Source organism: Candoia aspera, chromosome 10 (genome assembly GCF_035149785.1).
Source record: "Candoia aspera isolate rCanAsp1 chromosome 10, rCanAsp1.hap2, whole genome shotgun sequence".
In the NCBI taxonomy this organism is placed as follows: domain Eukaryota; kingdom Metazoa; phylum Chordata; class Lepidosauria; order Squamata; family Boidae; genus Candoia; species Candoia aspera.
Window position 1 is genome coordinate 4106128 of NC_086162.1, and position 18290 is coordinate 4124417.

At 42.8% G+C, this 18290-nt stretch overlaps 1 protein-coding gene across 2 annotated transcripts in view; it reads right to left on the reverse strand.

The window, feature by feature from the left end:
• Nucleotides 1-18290, reverse strand: part of KHDRBS1 (KH RNA binding domain containing, signal transduction associated 1) — a 34258-nt gene that overhangs the window by 4162 nt on the left and 11806 nt on the right. The window contains exons 2-7 of one of the 2 annotated variants that reach the window (XM_063311910.1): nucleotides 10094-10218; nucleotides 9085-9201; nucleotides 7812-7958; nucleotides 4736-4869; nucleotides 3443-3656; nucleotides 1023-1090 (exon numbers count right to left, since the gene is read on the reverse strand). In XM_063311910.1, coding sequence (XP_063167980.1) covers nucleotides 1023-1090; nucleotides 3443-3656; nucleotides 4736-4869; nucleotides 7812-7958; nucleotides 9085-9201; nucleotides 10094-10218 — 805 coding nt within the window. The remainder of the gene's footprint in view (nucleotides 1-1022; nucleotides 1091-3442; nucleotides 3657-4735; nucleotides 4870-7811; nucleotides 7959-9084; nucleotides 9202-10093; nucleotides 10219-18290) is intronic. The other variant, XM_063311912.1, reaches the window with a different exon arrangement.

Sequence of the window (18290 nt, forward strand, 5' to 3'; positions counted from 1 at the left end):
CCCTGCTGTGCACACCATTGTTGTTCAGTGTTCTCCTGATGGTGGTCTCATGAACACTGACATTCACTAATGCAAGTGAGGCCTTTATTCCTTAGATGTTACCCGGGCTTCCTTGAGACCTCCTGGAGTATTATATGCCTTGCTCCTGGGGTGATCTTGGTTGGTTGACCACTCCTGCGGAGGGTAACAAAAGTGTTGAATTGCCTCCATTTGTATACAATCTGCCTGACAGTGGACTGGTAAAGTCCAAATTCTTTGGAAACAGTTTTGTAACCTTTTCTAGCTGTCAGAGGCTTGTCCCAGAAACCATAAAATGTTTCTGGTTCCTCTTCTCTGTCATGAATTGTACAGGAGGGAGGGGATGGATTGATTGCTGCTGAGAATAGAGATGGCACCAACCGACATGGCTGAGATGAGACTGAATTGTATTGGCTATCGCTCTAACTGAAAACTGACACCAACCTGAGGAATGCAGCCGGGGATGAAGTTGTAACCGAAAGCAGTAATCAATCTTCAATTTCAAAGGAAAGGCGGGAAACGGGATGAGCTAAAGGGGAGGGATCCAGGGAATTTGATTCACTTGAATCTGTGAATGGACAGGGACTAGATCTTAACGAAGAACTTCTTTCCTGAACCTGAATGGCTGGCAGTGAGATTTTGTGCTCCTGAGATATCTGACCCCATGATCTTCACACTAGCCCAGTGAGCATCAATGATGTTTTTTCAGAGGTCCTCAGAAATCTCCTTTGTTTGAGCCATGACACACTTCCACATACCTGTGTTGTGAAAATCAGACTTTGATAGTGAATACCCAGAATTCTGTTCTTTAAGTCAGATGGGACCTCCCACACTCACACCTCATTATCATCCCACTGACTAAAACACCTGACTCTAACTTCCCCTTTAAATGAACTGGTAATCCAGCCCAGTACTGGCAAGGGGTAAAGAGAGCAACAAGCAAATCATGAGACTCTTTAGGGAACACCAGACAGCTGGGATTAAAAGGCTAAAGGAGCACTTACTGTTGGCCTTGGCTGTAATAGCCTTCATACCCTTCGTAACTTTGCTCGGCATAAGCATCATCATAGCCCTGAAACGGACAAAGAAGAAAGAAGGGAGTCAGCAGCTGCAGCTACAGGAAAGAAGGGTTTGTTAGGGAAGGGAACGGGGTGTCGTCTGAGAAAATCAAATTCAATCTGGCAGACAGGGTCTCTTCAAAGTCTTAAACTTTGGACTTGGACTTGATGAATTTCACAGGAACTTTTCGTGGAACAGAATTCCTTTTAAATTTCTTTTAGCCAGTCATCCAGAACTAACCGTGACGATAATTCAAGGTTAGGGTTAAAATTGCACTATGTAGTTGTAACTACCTTTCTAAGAGGGCTGAAGATGTAATTAAATTGGAAGGTATTGCCAGTTTCAATGGCAAGGCCCAGTTGGTTTGCCCTTTTTGTGGAAGCTGCAAAGCTGATTGGTGCATTTTTCATATTTCCCAGGGCAGTGGAAATAAATATTTCCCACATTTGTTATTAATTAACTTAATGAACTGATTTGCTTCCTGATGTTATCTGCCAAATTGTTATTGGAAAACACTGGAAAAATTATGTAACTTTTATGTATTTGAAAGTATGCGACATTGCTCTAACAAAAATTAACACACAAAAGAACACTGAAAAAAACCTATGGTGAAGGACAGCTGTTCAACAAAACTATTCAAACCCGGTTATCCATTATCATCTATATTTACAGTAGATTTCCTAATTTATTATCTTATTCTGTACAAATGTCATGCAGGATACCAATGTTGAATATGATTCTTTAAAATATTTGTATTGCTTCTTAAGCCCACATGTATATTCAGATTCATATATTTATACTCTTAAATTACTATTTTTTTTTCATTTGCATTTGATTATTGTCCCTTTTTTAACTTATTTTTGTTAGGATGTTTTTGTTTCAAAAAGTCAAAATAATGAAGAAGAAAATGCACACACATATTCAAACACAATATAATTTAACTCTGTAATTTAGTTCATCAGCCAATTAAGATAACGGCTTAATTCAGATGTCATTTCAGCTAACAAAGGGTTAGGCATAAGTGGGCAGAACATAGGTTTGGTTTCCTGGTAGACATTTGGATGATTTGCTGCAGGTCAGCAATTCTCAATGATTCAAGTACAGCAAAATCTAAGATCTGAGATCTAAGCTAGCATGTCTGATCCAAAGTAGTTTCGATGCAAATTTTCTTTGTGTTATGCTGGTCATTCCACCAGATGCTTGTAGGTTTCCCTAAGAATATTAAATTCAACAACTTTTATTGCCGACACATTCATTCAACTTGCCTTCTTCTGATTTTCAGCATGGCTATTAGACAGATACGTACTTTTATGCTCATGTATTCACTCCACATTCCTTTCCCCTGTATGCTCTATCAATAGATTTCCGGGATTACAGAAATTGACTGAGTTTGTGACTGAACCAAACGTGAAACCAAGGTCCTAATATGCAGTCTAAAACTAAGCATCATTTCTGGGTTAGCAAATCCAAGGCAGCTTTCCTAATAGCACGCACAAAAAACAAGGCACATACGGAGACAACTATGCCTTGATCAGGCCATAATCTCTAATATGGTATGCATTATCTACAGAAATACCCCTCAAAGAAGCCCAATGATTACTGTCATAATCCATCTTCCCTTTGTCAGCCTACTGCCTACTGGATTCATAAGTCAACGAATTCAGCCCGGTTAAACTGCAAGCAGTCCTTTACAGAATTCTGATCCAGCTGTATTACATGTACCAGGGCTTTCGGCTGCATGTGCAAGGAACAGGTACTGCTTGAAGCGGGCTCAGAAACGGACAGGCCAAAAAACTGACTCCATTTACTACTGTTTCATTCCTCCTGAAGCAAAGTCAATTCACCCCAGCGAAGTTTGCCTAATTTTCCACATCTGTTGTAGGTATCCAATATCAAAGGAAACGTATTTGAAACTCCCCAAACTAGTGGCCAGTGGCACAACTAGGCATCCTGCCTTGTGACGGAGAAACAGACACGGCTGTCTGCACCAGCACTGTAAGCAAAGGGAGGCGTCAGCACCGACGGTTCTTTCCAACGCCCCTACGCCTACTGTAGGCTTCCCAAACAGTCTTTGAAAATAAAACGATGCGTAACCACAGACCACGGCTTTGTTCAGCCACGTGCAAACTTATACCCAAATATAGTGCAGTTGTAAGAAATATCAGGGGGACAGACCAGCTTTTCTTCTGGCAAATGGATGCTCAGCAGCTGGCCACTTAGCGAAGGGGCAAGCTCCCCTCCGTGGCAACTATTTCCGACGATCTACAACAACATGCTCTCAAAATGCAAATCCCAACTCATGAGGGGTCCCACGTTGCCAAGACGCTCTCAAACTGTCAAGGGTGCAATGTTTAGTATTTCTTACATAATCCTCGTAGGTCTCTGGTGCAGGAGGAGGAGGAAGCGGTATTCTCTGAATGCCTGCTGCGCGAGCTCTTGGGGCAGGGGCCCCTCTCACTGCCGGAAGAGGGGGAACACCACGGGCCACAGCTGCTCCTCTTGCAATCGCACCCCTCACTGGGGCACCCCGTACAAGGGCTCCACGAGGAGGCGGTGGCGGAGGCCCCACACCACGTCCTCTATTCAGAAAAGGCAGAAAAAAGAGGTAGAGGCGGTCTGTACAGGAATGCTGACCTGCTGCTTCTAAGGAAGACCATCTTATAAAAATGATTATCTTCGCAAAGCAGAGAAAGAAACGCCCAGATGGGAAACCCAGTCTAAACAAGGTCACGTACCTACCAAAGTTGCTTCAGAAATGTGAAACCAGAGTGCTAATTCTAGTGCTGAGTGTGCAACCTCTAAACACTGGTATAAGTATTTACTTTATTACTTGGTCAGAAAATATGGACAGGAAAGAGGGAGCAGTGTTATTTTCCGCCAAGACACACGACTCAGATTCTATTACCTGGAGGTACAGAGAGGAATCCTACAGAAGAGTTTACTTCCCAAGATTCACTTCTGAATCAACTGGGACTTTTTTTTTTTTAAACGTAAAGCCAAAATGGTCAAAAGGGCAAACCTATGAATAAGGGACACAAGAAGACAGGGAGCGGATTAGAAATTGTACAGGACAGTGATGGTTAGAGGGACTAAAGGAATATAGCTATTCAAAAATGTTCAAAAGCCAGCTGTACAGCCCCCTTAAAATTATCCCCCAAGCAGTGGAAGCCATGCCCAGTTCCATCCAATCTGGAAACTAGGTGGCCTGAGGGTTGGAGACACTTTTTTTTAAAAAATCATCATTTCGAATGCTAAATTCTACCTTTCTAAATTTTACCTTTGCAATAGATAAAATGGGGTATTTTACCTATTGGAAAATATCTTGGTATAACTATAAGGGTGGGTGTAACGAAAACTGATCTACAATTAGAGACAAGAATGGCAAGAACCCTGCTGTAAAAATCATGCCACTCTCATGTACCTGGTATAATTAAACCAACATTTCAAAGCTGCTACCTAAAGGAAACACAACAACTTCTCTACTGCTTCTCACTTTTTTACCAGGACTGCCCCTTTCTGCAGATGTAACTCCTCCAAATATTCTAAAAAAAAGAATACTAATTTGTTTATTTAATGGCATTTGCTCATTTTCTTGAACTTAAGTCCAATATTAATGCTTAAGTATTTCAAATTAATTATCCATTTATCTATTTATTACCTAGGAACAGGTGGAGGTGGGGGCACTGCTCCCCTTCCACGGACAGGGATCCCCCGACCACGAGTTGGCTCTGGCACCCCATTGAGATAGGACAATTCCAAAAATTGTTCCTGGCAGATGTCATCCATCATATCCTATACAGAAACAAAGAGAATTAACTTCTGTTCTATGCAGGATGTTTTAATTTGAAAGACCACTTTGTGCAGCCAACAGCAAACACTGTCTGCAAAACAGGTGCACGTCATGTTGTGGCAAAACATTCTTGGCCTCTTCAGAATTTCCAGGTTTGCTGTCAGTCCAATGATTTCAGAAGTTAAGTCTTATTACTATAAACGTACTATTTCTACTTGCTGGAGACAAAGTTTTTAGGCAAAGAACAAATGCCCACCAGTAAATCTAAGTTGCTTCGTTCACTTCTGTCTCTGCTCCATTCTTTTACCTTTCCCCCATCTGGGTGTGCGCAGACTGCTTCAAGCAATCTGCTGTCGGCCACCCAGAGTCACCATGGTGAGAAGGGAGGCCGTATAAACCAAACACAATAAAAATAAAACCATATGCTGCGCGCACACATCCTACAGGACAACCAGTCTCAAGAGATTCTTTATTCCAGAGTCCAATTTTCTAAAATGTTTCCATAGTTTGAATTGACAATGTTAGTTTTTAGAGTTTTCCTATTTTTTTTTAAATACCAGCAAAGTCTCCTTCCACCTAAGCTCACCTCCTAGGGACTTCACTGACTGGTCTATGTAATCGTATTTATTTATTCCATGTAATGCGTAAGCTGTTCTAACCACAGACTCTGGGCACCTCATACCAATCAATATAAAGCAAAACATAAAAACCTGACTGGGGGAAAATATTCCATCAGCTGTAGGCAGCCAAGAAAAACTCCATCCTCCTGACCCCTCGGGGGAGAGAACTGCAAGTATACCCTGCCAGGTAAAATGAAGAGGGCAGCAGATCCCAGCTGGAAAAGGCTGGACATAACAAGGGCCTGTGCCGTAAAGGGCTTCAATGACCAGCACTCAGAACTGTCCTTGGAAACCTTCTGGTGACCAAGGCAGCCCCTACGGAAGGGGTGTCACTCTGCTGAACCACGCCAGGCCCAGTCAGCAAGCAGGCAGCTGTGTTGTGAACCACTCGTAGTTTATGAGTAGGCAGCCCCACGTAATGAGCGGGGTGAGTGGGTTGTGCCTTCAAGTCAGTCTTAACTCCTTGTGTCTTTTCTTGGAAGAGTTCTGGAAAAGGTTTGCCACTGTCTTCTTCCCAGAGCTGAGAGAGAGCGGCTGACCCAAAGTCACCCAGCTGCCCGAAGCAGGACTAGAAATCACAGCCTCCCAGCTTCTAGCCTGGTGCCTTTAATCACAAAACCAAATGGGTTCACAAAGAACCTTACACTAATCCAAGTGGGAGGTGACAAGGTGACTGACGCTACAGCACCTGGTTCCAGGAATGGCAGCATCTGGTGCACTAGCCTTAGATAGGCGATGGTCTTCACCTGCTATTCCAGAAGGAGCCACAAGTCCTGCTCCTTCCAGGGGAGTGCAATCCCATCAAGAACTGAAGTTGGAATTGCGATAACCAGATGAGTTCTGGATGAACCACCACTCTGTTTTACTGAGATTTAACCCTAACGAGATTGGGACTTCCACCAGAACTCCTGCTTGGTCATCAAGTGGACATCAATAGCATACTGATTATCCCTCATTCTGAACTGGCAGATGACCTCACTCATACAGTTGTTGAACACAGCCAACATCTAATTCATGACATAGGAGTGGCCAAGGGCTCTACCTCTCATCTCCCTACCTGACTGGAACTACCTCACAAATCCAGAAGGATGCCATGGCTGATGGTATTAAACAACATGGGGGGATCTAGCAAGATCAGAAGGGCTGCATTCCCTCCCTCCAGTCATCCATAAGAATAAGCAATGCAGTTTCAGCCCCCATATCTAGGTCTGAACCCTGACAGCAAGGGAACCAGGTAGTCTACTTCCTCCAGGATCCTCTGTTGGTGAATCTCCAACAACTTCTCCCCAAAAGGAAGGTTGTAGTTGGGGTAGTACCACTGGACTAAGGAACCGTATCTTTAGAAGAGGCCTATCATCATTCCTTCTAGGCTACAACGCAGAAATGGTTCACCATTCCGTTTTTCTGATTATATTTTTCACTTCCCCCACCCTAAGCCTACATATCTTATATTTCCTGGTCTCCCACCCAAAGATTCTGAATTACCCTATTTCATTAAGATGTTTACCGCTGATGTATTTATAAATCACCTGCTTGCTGAATTACTCTGACACGTTCTGAATTAATTATAGTTCTCAAAAATATTGTAAAGTCTTAATCACAATCCCCTTCTCATTTCACTGCATAACGGGAACATGTAGCCAAAGGACCGGCTTTACACTTAGATACAACTGAAATACCTGCCAAGGTATATCTGTAATTCAACATTTTTTCCAAAACATTTCAAACCCTTGTGTCTTTGGATGCTCAGAGGCCATTTCTCCAGAAAAGTGTCTGACTGAACAACTGGGCTGACTCAAATTAATACCCAAGGCTAAACAGACACAGACAACGAACATACCAAATACAGGGAGTCCTTGCTTACTGATTGCCTCGTTTAGCGGCTGTCTGAAGTTATGACGGTGTTTAAAAAAAAGCTTTGTGGCCAATCCTCCCATTTATGACTGTTGCAGTGTCCTGCAGTCACATGATTGCCATTTGGGCGCTTCACAACCGGCGGGCGTTTATGTCTGTTGCAGCATCCTGCAGACACGTGATTGCCATTTGCGTGCTTCACAGCCAGCTTCCAACAAGCAGAGTTAATGAAGAAGCCACCAGTAAAATTTTAAGTTGCAGTCATGTGATGTTTCACTTAACAACCTCAGTGACTCGCTTAACAACCAAATGAGAAGTGACACTGTAAGCTCATCTCAGTCAGGTGATTTTCCACTTAGCGACCACAGCGCTTAGCAACAGAGTTGCTGGTCCCAATTGTGATCGCTAAGTGAGGGCTATCTGTATGTCTTTATGCTTAACATTTCAGGGGGAAAAAAGTGGTTACATACCGGAACAAGGAACTTCTTGACTTCTTCCATGGCATGGGCCATAAGAGCATAAGCCTCACAAGGAGGGCCAAAGACCTCAATGAAAACATGCAGATCCATATTTAAGTGAGCATACTTTGGATCGCCTCCTTTGCGCAATTCTTCCTCCTGAAAACAAAGAAATCATAGTTAGGATTTTAAAACAGACAGCAAACCATCCTTAATCACACACTAGTCTTTAACAGCTGCTTATAGGTCAGTTTTGTTCCCCTTTCACAAAGGTGTCAGCACATTTTCTCAATGTTTACCCACCAAGCACAAGCAAAAGCTTGTGCCGCTCTTAAGGAATTAAGAATTAGAATTGTTCCGCCTCTTAAAATTGAAGAAAGAATTTGGTCATCATTATTTTCTCATTGTAAGGTTACTTCAGGACACTGGAGATCACCAATCTGAACTTAAGACTTGAGGGTTAAATACAGCACAACTAGAAGGATCATAATAATCCTTGGATCTTTCAGTTCTTCTGACTTCTGCAACCCTGACATGCCTGCTGGCCACACGCCCGATGACTGAAAGAGCCGGCAGTCAGCAAAGAGAGCCTTGTATACGAAAGCATTTCCTCCACTGAGATAGGAATCCTGGTTAATCTGGATGCCTTCTGCAAGGATGAAAACCTACTTCACTGATGCCAATTACATATTATTGGGGGTGGGCAGGGGAGGAAGGGCTGCTTCAAGTGGCACTGAGGAGGTGAGATCAGTCCTTCCATATCCCTACTGGCCACTTCATGTGTTTGATGTCCATGGGTAATAAAAGCCTGAGTAGGACTACTGCCCAGATCATTTTAGAACTGCAAAATATTGGGCCTGCTTGAGGATTTTTAAATTTGGAGGCAGCCATCTTGAAATTATAACCTATTTTCTCCATTTCTGTGGAGAAAAGAAAAACTCAGGTAATTCAGAAACTATCTGTCCAAAGAAGCATTCTGTACTCTGCTAATCCATTTGTAGACCCAGTATCGAGCAATGCGCATGCCAAGTCCAGCCAGAAAAATCTTTTCATGAAGCATGAACTTGGGAAACCATATTGAGGAATGAACATCGTTTCAGAGCTTGGCCACACTGAAAAATCTGGGAGTTGGGGCAAGAGCTGTCTCAAGAAGATTCACTTAACTTCAGGGAATATGTTTATGTAGTGTTCAGCTACGGTGTTAGTCTGCAGACAACAAAAGGGGAAAGGTAGTAAATGCTGCAGTAGATGCTTGAAGTCAAAATTCTAGTCCAGGGAGTCCTACCTTTGCCTTGTCTCTCATTGATCCCTTCCCTAGGACAGAAATCTTTGCACCAGTTTCCTCCTGTAATCGCTTGATGGTGTTGCCTTGGGGACCCAGTATCTTCCCAACAAAATTGAACTGAAAGAAAAGATACCTTTCCTTAGTTGACATGACAGTGGGTAGCAAATACAACTTTAACTAGTTACTGTGCTGACTTCAGAATTCCAACCAGAGAGAAAAAGAAACATTCTGAATTTTTGTATAGGCAGGAAAGGAACAAGTCAACTCTCTGAAGAGTAACTTTGATACCACATTGAAGGAGAATTCTGCCTCAATTCTGAACACATAATTTACTCACCAAATGTCATAATCCTTCCAAATTAGTATCTGCTGCACTATTTATTCTTCCCTACCAAACTTACATTAAGACCTAAAAGAACAGAACCAAGTTCAGGTTTAGGACACAATTAGGAGAAAACAACAACTGTCTAGAGCAGCATTTCCTTGTGAGTTACATATTGAAAAGCTACACTTTTTTCTGTCTTCCTCCCTATCCAAGTCCTCATATCTTAGAATTCCACACTGCCCTCATCTTTTTTCCTGGTTTTCCAGTATTTTATTCTGCCCTGTTATTATGGTGACCATTTGCCCTGTTCCCTTCTAGACCTATATGGATATTTTGGATTGCCAGCCTCCCTTCTTCTCATCCTTTCAGCCACCTGCCCTGACTCGATTCTGCCAGTAGTGCATTCACTGTGCTCAGGTCACCATAGGAATGGGTGCTGATGCCAACCTCCTTCCCTGCTCCTCAGCCCACTTTTTTCCTTCCTTTGAAATTTATTTTCTGAGGCTTCCCTTCCTCTACAACTGTAGCCAATGTAAGTTCTAGTCCAACATATTTGGGAAACATCCGGTTCAGGACAGCTTTATGCTAATAGAATTGTTGCAGTTTTGTAATCAGGAAGGTGGGCATAAAGCAAGGTAGCAGAAAGTGAAGTTAATCCTTTTGCAGATGTTACAGGTATCTCACCTTGGGATACTGCTTGACTGGTATAAGAACCCGTTCCTTCAGCTTCATGTTTTTATGAGAAAATAAGTCCAGATAGGTCTCTTCTTCATCCTTCTTCGATTCACCTTTTTGAATTTTGTCAATTTCTAAAAAAAAAAAAAAAAAGGCAAACCAGGCTTCAGTTGAGACAGCAGTTGACTTCTACCATCAAAATGAAGTGCATGACTTGCAAAATGGCTGGCACAAAGAAGCAGCTTGCTGAGACCTCCCTCCATCATTACACTTTCACATAAGCCCCTATATCAGGGGGCCAAACACATGATTATTTCGAATTGCATGTCCACCTATATCATCTAAGTGACTCTGGGTGGCTCACAAAAGGTAAACACAGTACCAACAAGTTAAAAGCAATATACAAGCATAAAAAAAGCTATCCATAATCAACTTAAAACACAAAATCCTGATCAGCAGCAGAATTCATTCTACAGCAGCCACTCTACGAGCTCCCCACCATTGCGGGACCCCCAGGTACAGTGGCAGAGCCATATCTTCAGGGTCTTCCATATACTATATATAGATAGAGATATAGAGAGAATTTTATATGGGATTAAAAACTATGGAAATTTAAAGAAAAAATTAAAAGAAAGAGATATGAAAAGGTAAAAGATGAGAAATAGTAAAAGTTAAGGAAAGTAAAGAAGAAAGGAGAAAGAAAAAGAAAAATACCTAAAGAAATGACTTCTGATCTACTTCGTTGCAGTTACAAACATAGTTATTACCATTTCTGCCCTCCCAAATAACGTATCATGGTTTCCTTCTTCCCATTAACAACTCCATTTTTCTGTACTAACTAGTCTTTTTATATGTTAACCATTTTTCTTTGCCCGCAGTTTCTTTTCTATAAGACACTTCTTGAGCCAAGACCGACAAAAGTATTTTCAGGCATAGCCTGAAAATTATCTATTGGAATAACTGGAATATGGAATATTTATTCCATATTCGTAATATGGCATTCCTAATCATGATTTTTGAAGTCTACATTAACTTTATCATAGCATAAAAAACCATGCCACCCAAACCTCAGGCCACGTCCTTCTAATTCTAACTATCTCTTATTTCTTAACAACAGCCCTTCATCCAAACCAAACCAAACAGCAGGCAGCAAAATACAATTTAAAATCAGGCAGCAGAAATCCCAGTCCTCTTTCCTTTACACCTTGGAGGATCTTATATTTAACCCTTGGTTTCTTCCCCTGCCATATACATATGGATATATCTTTTTGCCATTATTTAAAGGGTACATCATTTCTCAAAACAGGTATTGTCTGGAATAAAAACAACATTCTGGGTAACACATTCATCTTTACAACAGAAATTCTTCCCAACAATAATTGTAGCTTTTCCCACCTTAATAAGTCCTTCTTAATTTCACTCTGTATCTTAGCATAATTATTTTGAAATAACATACAATTCATATTAATCATAATGCCTAAATATTTCACTTTTTTCTCAATCTGAAACCCAGATTTTGCAAACAATTATTTCTGATTTTTCATCTTCATATTCTTTGTCAAAATCTTTGTTTTCTCCTTATTAATTTTAAATCCAGCCAATGCACCAAATCCCCTTAGTTTTTCCATTAGTGTATTTATCCCTTCTAGAATGTTTCCCAGAATTAAAGCCAAATCATGGCGAATGCCCTTAATTTATACACTTCTTTTTTAAACTTTCACTCCAGAAATTTTCTCACTTTGTCTTATATTTCTATTCCAAACTTCAAGTGCCAGAATGAATAGCCATGGTGAAAGCAGACATCCCTGCCTCATTCCTTTCTGTATTTCACAGGGTTTGGTCAACTCCCCCATTCACAATAGTTTGTGCCACTTGTGAAGTATATATTGATTTCACCCATGTAAAAAAGTTCTCGCCAAAGTCCACGTCCTCCAAAGTTTAAACAGAAAAGTCCAATTTTATTTATTTATTTATTAATCAAATTTATCACCGCCCATCTCGCAAAAGGGACTCTGGGCGGTTTACAATAAAACATAAATAAAAATAGAAAACTGTAAAGCACTATAATACAAAATACAAATATAATAAAAATCTTGATGGCTGGAAGTTCTTTATGATTTGCAGGCAGAAGAATGGCTACTCTCTCCCGCCCCAGGCATAATTACAGAACCAGGTCTTTAGCTGTTTCCTAAAGTCCAGGAGGGAGGGAGCCAATCCCACTTCCGGGGGAAGGGTATTCCAACGGGCAGGTGCTATTGCAGAGAAGGCCCGCCTCCTGGACCCCGCCAGATGGAATTCTCTTGCAGACAGGGTCTGTAAGCATGCCCTCTCTGCACGACCGGGTGGGACGGGTTGATGTGATGGGGAGGAGACGGTCCCTTAGGTTACCTGGACCTGTGAAATATAGGGCTTTAAAGGTGATAACCAACACCTTGAATTGGACCTGGAAGCATACTGGCAACCAATGCAGGTCGCGGAGCAAAGGAGTGAGGTGTGCTGATCTTGAGAAACCCAAGATCATCCGCGAGGCTGCATTTTGCACCAGCTGTAGCTTCCGGATACTCTTCAAGGGTAGCCCCATGTAGAGCGCATTGCAGTAATCTATATGGGAGATAACCAGGGCAGGAGTGACCGTTTGAAGGGCCTCTTGCTCCAGGAAGGGGCGTAACTGGTGCACAACCCGAAGTTGCACAAAGGCTCTCCTAGCCACAGCTGCCACCTGCTCTTCGAGCAGGAGCCGTGAGTCCAGGAGGACCCCCAAGGTATGCACCGGGTCTGTCTGGGGCAGTGCAACCCCATCCAGAACTAAAGATGACAATTTCCCAGAAATCGAGGAGCCATTAATCCACAGCCACTCCGTCTTCCCTGGGTTCAGCCGCAACCTGTCGTCCCCCATCCAGGCCCCACAGCCCCCAGGCGCTCGGAAAGGGTGGCCACAGCATCACTTACTTCACCCAGGATGGAGATGTATAATTGGGTATCATCTGCATATCGATGATACTTCACCCTGTAGTGACGGATGATCTCGCCCAGTGGTTTTATGTAGATGCTAAAAAGGAGTGGCGAGAGTACTGAACCCTGTGGCACCCCACAAAGGAGGGGCCGTGGGCCGGATCTCTCCCTCCCTATCAACATGGGACCCTGGAGGAAGGAGGTGAACCAGCACAGAACGCCGCCCACCCCCAACTCCCTAAGTCGGTCCAGAAGGATACCATGGTCGATGGTATCAAAAGCCGCTGAGAGGTCAAGAAGAGCAAGTATGGATGCACTGCCTCCATCTCGCTCCCGCCAGAGGTCATCTGTAAGTGCGACCAATGCCGTTTCTGTCCCATAACCAGGCCTGAAACCTGACTGAAAGGGATCTAGATAATCCGTTTCACCCAGAATCCTCTGGAGTTGCAAAGCCACCACTTTCTCAACCACCTTCCCCAAAAAAGGGAGGTGGGAGACTGGGCGAAAATTGTTCAGTATAGTAGGGTCCAGTGATGGTTTCTTGTGGAGGGGGTGCACTAGCGCTTCCTTAAAGGCTGCTGGGAACACCCCCTCTCTCAAGGATGTGTTTACCATCGCCTGGACCCAGCCACATGTCACCTCCCGCGCTGCTTTCACCAGCCAGGAGGGGCATGGGTCTAATTGGCACGTGGTAGCATTTACAGTCCGAAGGATCCTGTCCACTTCCTCGGGTTCAACAGGATTGAACTGGTCCCAGATAACCTGGGAAATATGTTCCCTGGGTATCTCCTCTGACTCTGTCTCACACTTGGAGTCCAACTTGGTCCGGATCTGAGCAATTTTATCCTGCAGGTGCCCCGAAAATTCCTCTGCACGGCCCTGTAGATGGATGTCTGACTCCCCTTTCCCTAAAAGGGATCGGGTAATCTTAAACAGGGCCACCGGGCAGCATTCTGCGGACGCAATAAGAGCTGAGAAGTACTGGCGCTTCGCCGCTCTTACCGCCTTGGACAGGATCGCGGCTCTAGCTTGTGTTCGGTCGGGTTCGTTTTTTGTCTTCCTCCAGCGGCGCTCTAGGCATCTCTTAACCCTCTTCAAAACCCTTAACTCCTCCATAAACCACAGGGAGTGCTGGGTTTGGGTCAGCAAGAGAGGCTGCACAGGCGCGATCCTGTCCAAGGCTCTGGCCGCCTCCCTATTCCAGGCAGCAGCCAGGGCCTCCGCTGGACTGTGCAGGAGAGAATCGGGTATAACCCTCAGCTCCCTCTGAAACCCAGCCGGGTCCATCAGTCGCCGGGGGTGGACCAATCAAATAGGTCCTGCCTCCCTGCGGAGGGGGGCGGCACGAGAGAATCTCAAGGCCACCAGGGCATGATCTGACCATGACAAAGGGGAAAGATGTAATTCTCCCCTCAGATCATCTTGCCACTGCTCCGACAAGAAAACTAAGTCTGGGGTGAGGCCACTATCTCTAGTTGGGTCCTGAATAATTTGGAACAGGCCCATGGCTGCCATGAACTCCCGGGCTGCTTCCGAGGCCTGCCCCAGGGAAGGCTGATTGAAGTCCCCCAACACTATAAGCCTGGGGAACTCCGCTGCCAAACCTGAGACGGCCTCCAGCAGCTCAGGCAGGAGGTTGCTACACAGCAGGGAGGCTGGTACAGTAGCAACACTCCCAACTGTTCTCAGGAACCCAGCTTGAAGAACAGGGTCTCACACCTGGCCACTTGTGGAGCAGGACCCCTGACGGCCACTAGGAATTCTTGGATGACAACAGCCACCCCTCCTCCCCTGCCCTGAGGTCGCGGCTGATGCCAGACTCGAAACCCAGCCGGGCATATCTCCGAAAGAGCAATACCTCCTTCAATGCCCAGCCAGGTTTCAGTAATACACGCCAGGTCTGCCCCTTCTTCTATGATCAAGTCACATATGAGGGGGGCCTTGTTGTTTATTGACCTGGCATTACAGAGCAGCAGCTTAAATTATTTAAATTATCAAAATTTAAACAATTCAATTTAAATTATCAAAAGCTTTTTTAGCATCAAAGAATATTAAAGCAGCCTGTTTTTTCATTGTGTTGCTCCAAATACTCTAATATATTGAGAAAATTTCTAATATTGTCTCTTAAGTATTTCTTAGGAAAAAAGCCACATTGATCTTCATGGATAAAATCTTGTAAAACTTTTTTCAACCTTTCGGATAGAGTCATTGTGAATATTTTATAATCATTGTTCAATAATGATATTGAGCTATAATTTTTCCATAAAGTCAAGTCTTGTCTTTCTTTGGGGGTCAATGCTATATTTGCCCTTGTCCAGCTATCCGGTATCTTTCCATTATCTAAAATAGAATTCATCACTTTTTGCAAAACTTGTAGAAGTTCATATTCAAAATGTTTATAAGAAGAAGCCAGTAGTCCATCTGGACCAGGGGCTTTACCTTTACTCATCTTCTTCATAGCTTCACAAATTTCCTTTATTGTTCATTTTTGGTTGCAATTGTGGATTTATACAACTGCTTGTACCACTGAGATAAATTCTTCTCCCAAATGTTTATAAATCAAACATTTTTTCTTATATTATTTCTTATAGACAAATTAAATCCAGCTTTAATTTCTTCAAATAATCAAATATCTTCTTCTATTTCTGGAGGGCATTTGCTCTATTTATATTCCATATTAAGCATATTGACTGTGTGATACCTTCTAACCTCCAAGAGATTTCAACTTAATTCAGTCCAAAAGGTAAGAGACAAAAGATGCAAAAGATTTTTCTATTTCCCCTATGTGCCATTATTGCTATATTTTAAAACTGAAATAATAACAACAATATTGGGGTAGAAGTTTAAATACAGAATTGTTTCCTTTTTAAATAGTAATGTTATTATTAAAGATTATAATTTACAACAATAAAAACTAATGCATACTAAAAAAGAAAAAAAAGAAAAAGAAAAGAGCCAGTTTGGTCTAGCGGTTAAGGTGCTGGGCTAGAAACCAGGAGACCGTGAGTTCTAGTCCCGCCTTAGGCATGAAAGCCAGCCAGGTGACCTGGGGCCAGTCCCTCCCTCTCAGCCCCAGAGCCAATCAGGTGTGGTAGGAGAGTTCTAGTCCCGCCTTGGGCATGAAAGCCAGCCAGGTGACCTGGGGCCAGTCCCTCTTTCTCAGCCCCAGAGCCAATCAGGTGTGGAAGGAGAGTTCTAGTCCCGCCTTGGGCACGAAAGCCGGCTGGGTGACCTTGGGCCAGTCGCTCTCTCCCAGCCCAACTCGGTGCAACGCAGACTAGCCTCCTCATGGTGCACCCCAGGCAACGTGATTTGTCACGGCTAAACAGTCTACACATCTGGCTGCTGGACCTCACATGGATTTCCCAGCAAGAAAAAAAGCAGCAAGAACACCGAACTGCTATGCCATACGATAAAAAAAAAAGAAAAGAAAAAGAAAAAAATAGAAGGTGCAGAAAAGAAAAAATAGAAAGAAAAACAGAAAAAAAATAATATAGTAAAAAAAAAGATGATTTCATCACAACAAGTATAAACGATTTTGGTAACTTTTCACTTCCTCTTAAAACAAAACAAAAGGTCTCTTCGTCCCATATCCAATCCCTTATCTATAAACAAATCCTTAAAGCCTCGTCACTTCAGTCCTGATAGCAACAAAAGTCCATCAAGGGTTACCAGAGACAACAACGTATCTGTTTTAACCCTGATCAAACGCACCAAACCAGTCCATCCTCCAGGAAATAAAGCCAGACTGCTCACTTGAGGGAATGATATTAAAGGCCAAACTGAAATACTTTGGCCACATAATGAGAAGACAGGACACCCTGGAGAAGATGCTGATGCTAGGGAGAGTGGAGGGCAAAAGGAAGAGGGGCCGACCAAGGGCAAGGTGGATGGATGATATTCTAGAGGTGACGGAATCGTCCCTGAGGGAGCTGGGGGTGTTGACGACCGACAGGAAGCTCTGGCGTGGGCTGGTCCATGAAGTCACGAAGAGTCGGAAGCGACTAAACGAATAAACAACAAAACAAATGCACCAACTTCATAGTCCTTGGTTTCACTTCTAACAATCTTGATCTTTAGCCCCTTCAAATAATGTCCTAGAACTTGATTTCTTCTCGTTTTTTCTTTGCCCCTTTAAAATTCTTCAAAGCTTTAACAAGCCTGTTTTGAAAATCCAATATAGGAAAATTATCCAGGTCACTCTCTTGGTTTGTTATTTGTATATTCCTTTTGATTATTACAACATCCACCAGTTTCTTTTGTATGTCCTGTGTAACATCTTCCATATCATTCTTGGAGCCTGTCATTTTAAAATCCACTTTCAGATCAGCCTCAGTCTTGTCTGGTAAAATCTGTTCCTCTTCCATAACATCTTTTAAACATAGTCTGTTTATAGAGGCAGACACTCTTAAAATTAACTTCTGGGTCCATGGTTTAAGAATATCCATCAATATGTCCAATGTTAAAGTATTTTGCTTCATTTTGTATTAGCAAGTCAAGTTTGAGTGTTCTTCTCCTTTAATTGTAATCTTCAGTTCCTCCAAGTTCCCTCTAGTGTCCAATTTTTAAAGCCTTGTTATTTTTTTTTAAAGAATTCAAAACAAAAGCATTTTCCCATGGGAAGGATTCTTATACTTAATTCCAAAATCTTATTTCAAATTTATCTGGACCCTTAGTCCATTTATAATTTTCTAAAATCAAAGTTTTATCGCCCTTCTGTTGTTTCTTTCAGATTTTTTTTTAAGTCCTTAAACTTGCATTTAAAACTTCTTTTGGTAAGGATTGAAGGAAACTCACTCGGTGCTGTAAAACATCGCAATCCAAAGGTTCCTAATAGCTGAAAAGCAGTTAACAAGCAATTTCCAAAAGTGATTAGAAAAGGAAGTATGCAAATCCAGTGTCCTTTTAAAGGCGCTGACTGCAGTTTGAACAAGATGGCTATTCCTTCATCTCCCAGAACCCTAAATCCACCAAAGACCGCTGTCTTGCAGTCTCCTCATGAGGAGCAGCTGTCTGGAGCCCTTGTGGGTGATCTCAAGTCCTCTCCTTGTCTGGAGAGGAATTATGAAGAGCAGGCCTACTCACTGGCTCTTCATGCTGCCATGCTTGTCGAATCCAGTTTTCACAGACCCATCTTCATTTCTTCCCCGGAAGTCCAAATACAGGAATTGTTTCCTAAGGTGTAAGAGTGAATGTACCCAAGCAGAAGCTTTAAGAGCAAACAAAAATGAACATAACAATGAGAATACCAGGC